This window comes from Chinchilla lanigera, unplaced genomic scaffold (genome assembly GCF_000276665.1).
Source record: "Chinchilla lanigera isolate Chin_1 unplaced genomic scaffold, ChiLan1.0 scaffold00115, whole genome shotgun sequence".
Classification (NCBI taxonomy): domain Eukaryota; kingdom Metazoa; phylum Chordata; class Mammalia; order Rodentia; family Chinchillidae; genus Chinchilla; species Chinchilla lanigera.
Genome location: NW_004955516.1, coordinates 840,476 through 852,117, shown reverse-complemented (window position 1 = coordinate 852,117; position 11,642 = coordinate 840,476). Strand labels below are relative to the sequence as shown.

Genomic DNA, 11,642 nt, shown 5'->3' with positions numbered 1-11,642 from the left:
CTTTTTGAGACAGGGTCTCACTCACTGTGCAGTTCAGGCTGGCCTTGAGCTCACTTTGTAGCCCAGGCTGGTCTTGAACTCGCACCGATCCTCCTGCCTCAGCCTCCCGAGTGCTAGGATTACAAGCATGTGCCACCATGCCGGGCTAGAATTAAGTTTTTGTTTGTTTGTTTGTTTTTTGGTCCCCCCACCCGTACCTGGAATCGAATTCACGACCTCACACTTGCCAGGCAGGCACTGTGCCGCTGAGCTAAATCCCCAGCCCCAGTCACACTATTTTTTACAAATGAGTCAAGTATATTGTCTTAGTTACTTTTCTCGTTGCCAAGACAAAATACTGACACCCAAAGTTAAAGGAGGAAAGGTTTATTTGGCTCGTAGTTTGTAGAGATTTTAGTCCATAATTGGCTGGCTCCAAGGCTGGGTGGCTTGGCTGAGAAGCATCACAGAGGAGAAACAGTTCATAGCAGGCAGAAAACAGCAAAAGCAGCCACACAGCAAGCAACAAGCAGTGACCCTCTTTCCGCCCTTTATTTTTTAACCAGGCTACATGCCCTTAGGGTGGGTAGCACACCCAGGGTGGGCCTTCCCGTTATCCACACTCAGGACTATGCTAAACCAATCTGTGGACCAGTTTAGTAATCACACCCTTGATCCCAGCATCACACACTCTAGATCCAGCCACCTCTGAAAAAGCCACACCTATGAGTGCATGAGGATTTGGGGGAGACATCTAGATCATAATATACGTTTGAAGTGTGAAGAATTAACAGTAATTTGGTGATAAAGGAATTTCTAATTGGTGCACAAATTGATGTCATTTTACAGATAAAAGACCCAAATTCTGATTTTGCTTCTTTGATAACTTATTCTTGGGATGCCTTTATATATTTGGCTTATATGAATGTATAAGTAATAAATTTTGTACAACAGTGTATGTTGTATTTATTATCTGAACAAACTAGCCTGGGCAAATTAGACCCTGCCTCAAAAAATTATATATAAAAATTATAGAGCTGGGTGTGGTGGTACACGCCTATAATCCCAGCACGAGGGAGACTGAGGCAGGAGGATTGCTGCGAGTTCAAGGCCAGGCTGGGTTGCACAGTGAGACCCTGTCTCAAAAAGACAAAAAACTTACGTATAAAAATTACATATATTAGACCTAGGGATGTTGCTCAGTGCTAAGGCCCTGGGTTCAATCCCTACTACCAAAAAAAAAAAAAAAAAAGTCAAGCATTGTCCCCCCTTTGCACTGAAAGTACTATTACTTACTGAGTAAATGAACCTCTTTGACTGTGGAGGCAGGAGGGGTTTTGGGGGAGAAGTGTGTAACTGGGTAGGGTGAGTGATAGGGATTGTGGCATGAGCTGCCAGATGGCAGGAGGAGGTGTTTCCCTGCAGATGGGGATGAGGGATGGGGGGGGCAGTCAGTGCACCAAAAAAACAAGCCAACACAACTGACAAAACTCCCACAGAAATGTTTACCTACTCAGATGATTTGTCACTATTTCAAGATTTTTCAGTCCTTCTATCGCCTCACCTCTCTGCTTTTATGAACTAGAGAAAATTGATATGTTAAAGAATCATGTGAGCTGGGGTATAGCTTGATGATAGAGAACCTGCTCAGCATGTTTAAGTCCCTGGGCTTAATGCCCAGCACCATAAAAAGACAGAAAAAAAAGAAGCACATAAGGTTAAATTTCTTAAAGTGTTCATTGAAGCTGTGAAATATTTGGAACACCTTTTTTATGTGTCAAAAATTCATAATAGGGGCCAGATATGGTCACACATATCTTTGGACCCAGCACTTGGGAGGCTGAGGTAGGAGAATTGCCGTAAGTTTGAGGCCAACCTATCCTACATAGTGAGTTCAAGGGCGGACTGAACTCCATAGTGAGACCCTGTCTCAAAAAAACAAAATTGATAGGGCAGGTGTGTGTGTGTGTGTTTGTCTGTGAGCTTTTATGTCCAAATTCTGGTATTAGAACAGTAATGCCATTTATTTATTTATGAGACAGGGTCTCATTATGTAGTTCAGGCTGATCTTGACCTCACTATGTAGCCCAGGCTGGCCTCCCAACTCAGGGCCTCCAGCTCGTGGCAATCCTCAGCCTCCCGAATGCTGGGATTACAGGCATGAGCCACTACACCTGGGTACAACCACTATCTATTTAACACTTTTTTTTTGAGGCAGGGTCTCGCTGTGCAGTTCAGGCTGGCCTTGAGCCCAGGCTGGCCTCAAACTCGCAACGATCCTCCTGCCTCAGCCTTCTAAGTGCTGGGATTACAGGCTTGCACCACCGCCTGGCTTTTTCAATTTAAAAAAAAAAAAAAAGTTGGATAATTGCTAGGATTTTCTGGCTATAAATGTATATTATTCAATAAAATGGGTCGTTTTGCCTCTAGCAAAAAAAAAAAAAATGGGCCAAGATATAAATACAAAAATGATGAAAAATGCCAATATGCAATTTTATTTTTATCTGTTTTTGTGGTACTAGGTGTCAAATCCATGGGTGTTCTACCACTGAGCTACCTTGTCAGCCCTTTTTATTTTTTATTTTGAGACATTGTCTTGCTAAGTAAGTTGCCCATCCTGGCCTTGAACTTGTGATCCTTCTGTCTCAGCCTCCTGATTAGCTGGGATTATAGGTGTGTGCTACTGCACCTGGCTAGATTCTTTTTTGCATTTTAAATGTTAACTTTCTGAAAAGATTTTTAAAATTTGTCAAATCCATTTCTTCCATGAAGAATTTTTGCCTCCATTGATGTGCTTAGAGTGTGTTGGTACATGCCTGGGATCCCAGCACTTGGGAAGCTGAGACAGGAAGATCACTGCAAGTTTGAGGCTAGCATGGGCTGCATAGTAAGTTCATTTATTTATTTAGTTTTTGGTTTTTTGGTTTTTCTCCGATACTGGGAATCGAACTCACGACCTTGCACTTGCCAGGCAGGCGCTGTGCCGCTGAGCTAAATCCCCAGCCCCAATGAGTTCAAGGCCAGTCTGAACTACATAGTGAGATTCTGTCTCAAAAAATGAAAAAAAAAAAAAAAGACGTGTGTTCGAGAAAATGTCTAAAGCAGTGATGGTGAACCTTTTAGAGCTTTCAATGATACAAACAGCCCACTGTGGCATGTGTGCCATTGGTTTGCTACCACTGGTCTAAAGTCTTATAACATTAGCTACAAATGGCCAAATGGATTGTTTTGAGCCTAATTTACCTGTGTCCCACAGACTAATATAAACAGATTATCTTTTGTTCTGTAATAAAATCTCATGTTTCCCAGCCCTGTGAATGTATTTGTTTACCAATAGAGAGCACACTTTTTAATCTGTGATCATATCCCTTTCATTATCCTTAGATGGGTAATCTAATATCTAAATCTGAGTTTCATTGAATAAATTTTCCTATTTATTTATTCGTCTATTTTTCAGGACTGGGAATTGAACCCAGCCACTGAGCTACATCCTCAGCCCTTTTTAATTTTATTTTGAGACAGGGTCTTGCTAAATCATTAAGTTGCCCAGGCTGGGCTTGAACTTGCATCCTTCTGCCTCAGCCTCCCAGAGTGCTAGGATTACAAGTATGTGCCATCACACCGGCTATTTTTTTGGTTTTGTTTTGAGACAGAGACTCAGCTATGTAGTACAGACTGGCCTTGAACTTGCTATGTAGCCCAGGCTGACCTCAAACTCCTGATTCTCTTACTTCAGCCTCTTGAGTGCTAAGATTACAGAATGTGCCATCATGCCTGTTTTTTGGTTTATTTTTATATGCTACTGAAACTCTTCATCTTGAGTTACAATGAGTTGCTGGTTTTAGTCTGCTAGCCATGCAGAGTTGTGCAGCTAACCCCCAGATAACTGTGTGACATTCTTATTGCCTGTCTGGGCCCCAGGTTCCTTGTGGAGCAGCGCTGGTATAAACAGTGGGAGGTGTACGTGCAGGGAGGGGACCAGGACGCCAGCACCTTTCCTGGCTGCATCAACAATGCTGAACTCTTTGAAGGTACCAGGTTCCTGCCTTCCACCATCAACCTAGCCCTGGCATTCCTGTCCCCTCTGGCCCTACAGATGATCATAAGCCCATTATTTATGCTAGGTCATTGGTAGGATGGCCAGGCTTATTCACCAGTTTCCTTCCTTGATTTGCCTTCTGTTCCCTCATCCTCACTCCCCCACAGATCAGATAAACTGGTGCCTCAAAGAAGGACTGATGGAAGGAGAGGATTATGTGCTGCTCCCAGCAGCTGCTTGGCATTACCTGGTCAGCTGGTATGGCCTAGAGCATGGCCAGCCACCCATTGAGCGTAAGGTATAGTGAAAGGGGAGGGTGCTGTGGGGTAGATTCCCTGGACGATCAGGTGGGAGGAAGGCCTTGAAGGCCCAGGATGGGTCCAGACTCAGGTGTCTGCACATCTCCAGGTCTGCTGGGTGGATATACCTGTGTCTGCACCCCTCTCCCTTGCAGGTCATCGAGCTGTACAACATCCCAAAGGTGGAGGTATACCCCGTCAAGCTGTTGCTTGTCCAGCATGGTGATACGGACTCATTGCTCCCTGCTCAGTTCAGCCTCGCTGATTCTGTGGGTGAGTCTGACTATCCCAGAATGAGTTGGCGTTCCCAGCCATGGGTTGCAGCTCAGTGACCTGAGGATGCCTGGGATTGGTCTGTGACTGAGAAGGCGCTGCCAGACTGCACAGGACCAAAAAGGCGCTGAGCAAGCTGAGCAGAAACACTGTGTAGGGTGTCTGGTAGATGCTGTGGCAGAGAACATTGGTGGGGTCTCACCTCTTGAGTGTGGGCCAGCCATTTGGAGATTGGGTGGGAATAAGAGGTACTGACCAAGTATTGGAGCTCTGTGGGTATTGAGCAAGTGTTGGAGTTAAGGTTGTAAAGATGGGTTGATCATTCTGGATCTTAGAAGATCATGAGTGTGCTCCGTCACCCACAACAGAACGAGTCTTGTGCACAGCACGGGAGCGATTTCTGGTGGATCCCCAGGAGGACACACGCCTTTGGGTCAAGAATTCAGAAGGCTGTTTGGATCGTTTGTGGAACACACATGTCACACTGCTTGATGCTGCCCTTGAGAGTGGGCAGGTAAGAGGAGGAGGAGGGCTCTTCTGTGCAGGTAGCCTGGCAGATGGACTCACCTGGTGGTGCTCAAGTTGGAGGAGGTGAGGGTTGGGTGCCCATAAGGCCCTCCATTAATGCCATGCCTTCTTTTCCTCCTCCAACCCAGCTGGTCATCATGGAGACCCGAAACAAAGATGGCAGTTGGCCCAGCACACAGCTGCGTGTCATGTGAGCCCTTGGGGTGTCTGGTGCAGACTAGGGGCATCCCATAGTAGGCAGCCTGACTGAGCCTGGGAGTACCATGTGCCCACATGGCACGGGTTCTCAGCCGATGGGTTTCTCATCCAACTCCAGGAGCAACATGTCTGAAGAGGATGAGGACTTCCAGAGCCAGCCGGGCCTCTGTGGCCTCACCAATCTGGGCAACACGTGCTTCATGAACTCCGCCCTGCAGGTTGGGCCATTGCAGCTGTGTCTGGCACAGCCAGAGGGGTAGACTTTAATAGCTGGGGTTTGGGGACAGCTGTAGGGGCAGGGGGACTGCAGAGCAAGAGGTCAGGTTGGAAGCTTGGCCCTCAGGTCTGAATAAACACACCCACGGTCGCTCCTGAAGTATCAATACTTTTTGCCTCTGTTTGCTCCCTGCTTTCCTTTCCCTCCTGTGCTGCCAGTTTCCTCCTTTTCTGGACGTACTAACATCTCTTCCTAACTCTCCTGCCCCCTTCTTGTCTCCTACTCCCTTTCCTCTTCCCTTCTGCTCCCTTTTCTCTGTCCTCACTTGGGTCACCTTCCTCGTCCTCGCTTCTGCCTCGTTCCCCTGGCTGTGTGACCGCAGTGCCTCAGCAATGTGCCACAGCTCACTGAGTACTTCCTGGACAACCGCTACCTGGAGGAGCTCAACTTCCGCAACCCACTAGGCATGCGGGGCGAGCTGGCTGAGGCCTATGCAGAGCTGGTGAAGCAGACGTGGTCCGGCTGCCACCGCCTCATCGTGCCCAATGTGTTCAAGGTGTGACTTGACCCCCTGGGCGCCCCCAGCCCCATCTTCCTGCCTCTCTTAGCTCCCTCTCACTTGGATGGCCCTGCCTGTCTTCTCAGAACAAGGTCGGCCATTTTGCATCTCAGTTTCTGGGCTGCCAGCAGCATGACTCTCAGGAGTTGCTGTCATTCCTCCTGGATGGGCTGCACGAGGACCTCAATAGGGTGAAGAAGAAGGAATACGTGGAGTTGTGTGATGCTGCTGGGCGGCCAGATCAGGTGGGCTGCTCCTGAAAGTCCCGTGAAAGCCACTGAGGCCACTGCTGCAGGCATTCTCTGGCCTTCTTGGGCTCCCCCCATCCCACTGCTTTCTGCTAAGTTCCCTGACCCTTCACCTCACCTCCAGCCTCAGTCCTAGCCTTAGCTTCAGTACCACATCTGTCTCCACACCCAGCCAGACTCCTGCCCCATAAACCCCGGCCTTGAAGGGGGGCATGGTTTCCACAGAGCCCTAGCTGGAACTCGGCCACTGGGCTTTAACAGTGTCTTTACCCTTAACCCTGTATGAAGCCATCCCCAAACCATGGTTTCCTTTCCCCGGGCAAGCCTTACCATCCACCATGACACTGTCAATAGGAGGTGGCCCAGGAGGCCTGGCAGAACCACAAACGCCGCAACGATTCTGTGATCGTGGACACTTTCCATGGCCTCTTCAAATCCACGCTGGTGTGCCCTGATTGTGGCAATGTGTCTGTGACCTTTGACCCCTTCTGCTACCTCAGCGTCCCACTGCCTGTCTGCCACAAGAGGGTCTTGGAGGTCTTCTTTGTCCCCATGGATCCCCGTCGCAAGCCAGAGCAGGTAGAGGACGGGGACAGACTGAGGGATGCGTATGTAGTTACTTTCCCACACCTCAAGGTCTCCTGCATTAACACACCACAAGCCCTTTTGATCTTTTGTGGATGTTTTTTCTTTCTCAGCACCGGGTCATAGTCCCCAAGAAAGGCAACATCTCAGATCTGTGTGTGGCTCTGTCCAAACACACTGGTATTGCGGCAGACAAGGTGAGACTATGCAGAGGGAGGCCAGGTTGGGGAGATTTCGGGACAGGGAGGCAGGAGGGCCTGCGGAGACCTTGCAGACTGACCAGCCCACTGATTCCATCCCCAGATGATAGTGGCTGATGTCTTCAGTCACCGCTTCTATAAGCTGTATCAACTGGAAGATCCTTTGAGTAGCATCTTGGATCGCGATGATATCTTTGTGTGAGTGAGGAGACCAAGGGAAAATGGTGGTTCCTCAGGAAGCTGGTCCCCCTGCCCCCCACCCCCACTTTTTTTTTTTGGTAATAGGTGTGTCCTCTTCCTGGAGGGAGGGGGGTCTGAACTCAGACCTTGTGCATACTAAGCCAGTACTCTACCACTGAGCAGTCCTAGAAAAATTTGTAAATCTTTGAGCAACTAAAAACTAAATAGTGCTTTGTGAGGAGAAACTTTCTTAGAGAACCAAGCAGTTTTCCAAAAAGAAAGTGGTTTTTAAATCCTTTTGTCACTAAAAATTTTTATTAACCGCCCCCCGGCACTCTTGATACTACCAAAGTACTTTGTAAAACAGCTCAGAAAGTGCTGTACAAATCATCTAAGGTGTTTAAAGAGCAAAACATTTGGTGACTTTTAGACCCTTTAAAAAGTGAGTGTGTGGAGCAACCAAGGCAGAGTCAGGGAGTCTTTTGGGCATGCCCTGATCAGTCCTGACCTGATGTCTACACCCCACAGATATGAGGTCTCAGGACGGATTGAGCCCATAGAGGGCTCAAAAGATGACATTGTGGTCCCTGTCTACCTGCGGGAGCGCACTCCAGCCCAAGACTACAACAACTCCTACTATGGTCTGATGCTTTTTGGACACCCACTCCTGGTGTCAGTACCTCAGGACCGGCTCTCCTGGGAGGGCCTCTATAACATACTGATGTACCGACTTTCGTAAGTGTCCTCTTCCTGGAGGGAGGGGGACCTGAACTCAGACCTGGGTGTTCAGCTGCTTGCTTGACACCTTCCCTGCAATATCTGAAAGATAGGTCACACTTAGCATGGCCATAGAAGGACTTTCTCTAGACCTCTGGCTTTGCTACTGCCTCTCTTTGGATGCTGGGGATTCAGAGGTGAACCAGGCAAAATAGAGACGACTTGTTCTTACATTTAATTGCCTCATACTCAGAGAGACTTAATTGTACTTTTACTGGTAGATTTTCACTGTACTTAAAAGTCACAGTCCTTACCATGGCAAACAGCAATGTGTTGTCCGGATAAGTCTCTCTTTCATTTAATACCCGAGTCTGCCCTTCAGAAGCTTCCCTGAGGGGACTTCCCAGCTGGCTGTGTGTCTGCTCACCAGCGGCTTACTAGGCTTAAAACCCACACTCTGGCTGGTGCACGAGCACCCACATTCTCCGGCCACTGCTGGCCTCTTTATAGCCTGTCCGACCCATGATTAAGAACTATTTTTGCGTGGGTTCACCAATGGATTCCCCCCAATCCTCACCAAAGTCCAGTCCTGGGCTCTGCCTCCACTGTCCTTGTGCCCCTGCCTTGGGAGTTTCCTCTGCTCTGTCGCAGACGCTACGTGACCAAACCCACCTCAGATGAGGAGGACGATGGGGAAGAGAAAGGTGAGGGAGAGGAGGGAGAGAGGGGCAACAAGGATGAAAGTCTGCACATGTGTCCCCCATGACCTGAGTGGGGTTGAGGGGCTGAGGGTGAGTGGGCAGGGGGTCAGGGATAGGTGATCCACACAGGGTTGCCTGGATGCAAATGGCACCTCAGTCCTCTGGGGTTCACACCTTCCTATCCCTGATAATCATTCCTGTCCTAGGAGAAGATGACAGCAGTGATGAGGAGGAGAAAGACCAAACGCCTGGGTCCTCCACCAGGGGCAACCACCGAGACTCTGAGCGGGAGCAGGCTGGACCCAGCTCTGGGGCCACCAAGACGTGCCCCTTTCTCTTGGACAACGGCTTTCACACATCTCATTGGCCCCCAAAGCGACGTCGCAAGCAACTGTTCACCCTGCAGACCGTGAATTCCAATGGGACCAGCGACCGCACAACCTCTCCTGAAGAAGTGGACAGTATGTCCTCTGGCAGTGAGCCAGGGTTGGGACGGCGGGAGGTGGCATTTCCCAGCAGCAGGAGCCGTGACCACTTCCCCTTGGCCCCCAGCCCAGCCATACATTGCCATGGACTGGGAACCGGAAATGAAGAGGCGCTACTATGATGAGGCAGAGGCGGAGGTAAGTGGCACCCCAGGGATGGGGGACACTTGTACCTTGCACCACTCCCCTTCACGTGCCCTCACCTCCTCCAACTAGGGACAGAGCCAAGAATCCAGGCCCATAGCCTGCCTTGGCGCCTGGACACCCACTGAGACCTCCAGGTCCTCAGGTTCCTAGCTTTAAAGTCTGATGCTCTTGGCATGTAGCTTCCACTCCCACCCGTGCCCCTCCACCCTTCTGACATAGGCTGTGTGCTTGGCACTCCCTCAGGGCTATGTGAAGCACGAATGTGTGAGCTACGTGCTGAAGAAGGCTCCAGTGCAGCTCCAGGAGTGCATCGAGCTCTTCACCACTGTGGAGACCCTGGAGAAGGAAAATCCCTGGTGAGGGCGTAGGACATGGCCAGGATGGGTTTCGTTGGATGGCACCACCTGCCCAGGAGCCCATTACCTCTCTAAGTGTACCTGCTTCCATTTTGCCCCGTGTTCACATCCCTGCCACACCAGCCACCTTCATACCACACATGCCCCCTCAGAGCCAATGCCTAACATAAGTACTCAACAAGTGAATGAAAGGATCCTAACAAGAAGAGAACAGATGGGAGTACCAGGCAGACTACGGGTCCATCTCATTAATAAAATGAAAATAGAGCAGGGCATGGTGGCACGTGCCTATAATCCCAGCATTTGGGAAGCTGAGGCAGAAGGATCGTGAGTTGAGGGCCAACCTGGGCTACATAGCAAGGCCATATCAAAAAGAAAGTAAAAGAGCATCTTTGTGGGCCCAGTGGGGCACATGAGGTCTGGCAGTGATGGGGTCCACAGCATAATTTGGGCTCCATCCGTAGGTACTGCTCCTCCTGCAAGCAGCACCAGCTGGCCACCAAGAAGCTAGACCTGTGGATGCTGCCTGAGATTCTCATCATCCACTTGAAGCGCTTCTCCTTTTCCAAGTCTTCCCACGAGAAGCTGGACACCCTCGTGCACTTCCCCATCCGGTCGGGGCTGGGGGTGAATGGCTGGGGGAAGGCTGGGAAGAGGTGGGTGGGGCGCACCAGTACTAACGGTCTCCCTGTCCATAGGGACCTGGACTTCTCTGAGTTTGTCATTAAACCACAAAACGAGTCGGCTCCAGAGTTGTACAAATACGACCTCATCGCTGTCTCCAACCATTACGGGGGCGTTCGTGATGGCCACTGTATGTGCCAGGCTGTGGGCAGGGGCATGCCCAGGGTGGGTGCTGCATTTGGGGGGTGTCAGGATGTCCTCAGTGGGTGACTAGGTATGTGGCCTTAGGGTGAAATTATGGGGGTCATGGGAGTGGATCTGGACACAGGCATGGGTAAGGATGGCTCCCCCTCCCTTTCAGACACAACTTTTGCCTGCAACAAGGACAGTGGCCAGTGGCACTACTTTGATGACAACAGCGTCTCACCTGTGAATGAGAATCAGATTGAGGTGTGACTTCTGCCCGCCCTTCTCTCCCCTGCTCCTGCCTGACTCCCCACTCCATCCACACTGACTCGTATCCTCTCTTTGCAGTCCAAGGCAGCCTATGTCCTCTTCTACCAACGCCAGGACATGGTGCGCCGCCAGTCCCAGCCTGGCTCATCCAGTGACCTGGCCTCCCCTGCCTGTGACTCCACAGCCAACCCTGAGTTCATGGATGTTAACTGAGGGACCCTGGGCCCTGCCACAGGGAAGAAGGAGGCCCTCTCTGCCACCCTGCTTCTGGTATCCATCGGCTCCCTTAAACATATTCACTGTCCCCACTAGGCGTCGCAGCCTTAGTTGTGGCTACTGTTCTCCTGTGCCACTGCGTTGCTCTCTCCCAGGAGGAGAAGGCCCTGTGCCCCATAGAGCAGTGACCTTCCTTCCTAGTCTTATTTATGGTTCCCCCTTCCCTCTTTCCTCACTCCAGAGTGTTCTTAGTGGCTGGTGATGGGGTTCACCAAACAGAGTGTATTTTCTTACTGAGACATTGTATTTTCTGCTGCCATGCGTGTTATATATATAAAGTGCGGGTTTCGTCCTTGCGCCACAGCGTGCTTTTTCCCCTATGCACTTGCTAAAGACCGATTTGAGCCCCAGGTTGTGTGTCATTGCTTGCCAGGGGTGGTGTGTGGTGGCTGCTGCTCTGAGTACTTACTAAGCACCAGCTATGTGCCAAGTGTTGCCCTCCAAGTAGCACTGTCTGCGTGCCAGGCACTATTCTGGCACTGATTGTATGCCCAGGTTTTCTGAAGCGTTTTACAAATACTGACCCAGTCCCCACCCATCTCATGTGGGAGTTGTCATCTCCAGTTTCCAGTGGG

General features: G+C 50.1%; 1 protein-coding gene across 1 annotated transcript in view; it reads left to right on the top strand.

Annotated features, from left to right (window-relative positions):
• Positions 1-11,410, top strand: part of Usp11 (ubiquitin specific peptidase 11) — a 17,494-nt gene extending 6,084 nt beyond the window's left edge. The window contains exons 2-21 of the mRNA XM_013506931.1: positions 3,901-4,010; positions 4,186-4,316; positions 4,473-4,590; positions 4,959-5,104; positions 5,247-5,308; positions 5,435-5,534; positions 5,916-6,089; positions 6,179-6,337; positions 6,695-6,919; positions 7,039-7,122; positions 7,229-7,323; positions 7,834-8,040; positions 8,674-8,726; positions 8,930-9,184; positions 9,276-9,346; positions 9,599-9,711; positions 10,176-10,325; positions 10,410-10,525; positions 10,697-10,785; positions 10,870-11,410. Of these exons, the coding sequence (XP_013362385.1) occupies positions 3,901-4,010; positions 4,186-4,316; positions 4,473-4,590; positions 4,959-5,104; positions 5,247-5,308; positions 5,435-5,534; positions 5,916-6,089; positions 6,179-6,337; positions 6,695-6,919; positions 7,039-7,122; positions 7,229-7,323; positions 7,834-8,040; positions 8,674-8,726; positions 8,930-9,184; positions 9,276-9,346; positions 9,599-9,711; positions 10,176-10,325; positions 10,410-10,525; positions 10,697-10,785; positions 10,870-11,004 (2,593 nt within the window). The 3' untranslated portion in view covers positions 11,005-11,410. The remainder of the gene's footprint in view (positions 1-3,900; positions 4,011-4,185; positions 4,317-4,472; positions 4,591-4,958; positions 5,105-5,246; positions 5,309-5,434; positions 5,535-5,915; positions 6,090-6,178; positions 6,338-6,694; positions 6,920-7,038; positions 7,123-7,228; positions 7,324-7,833; positions 8,041-8,673; positions 8,727-8,929; positions 9,185-9,275; positions 9,347-9,598; positions 9,712-10,175; positions 10,326-10,409; positions 10,526-10,696; positions 10,786-10,869) is intronic.
• The last annotated feature ends 232 nt before the right edge of the window (positions 11,411-11,642 follow it).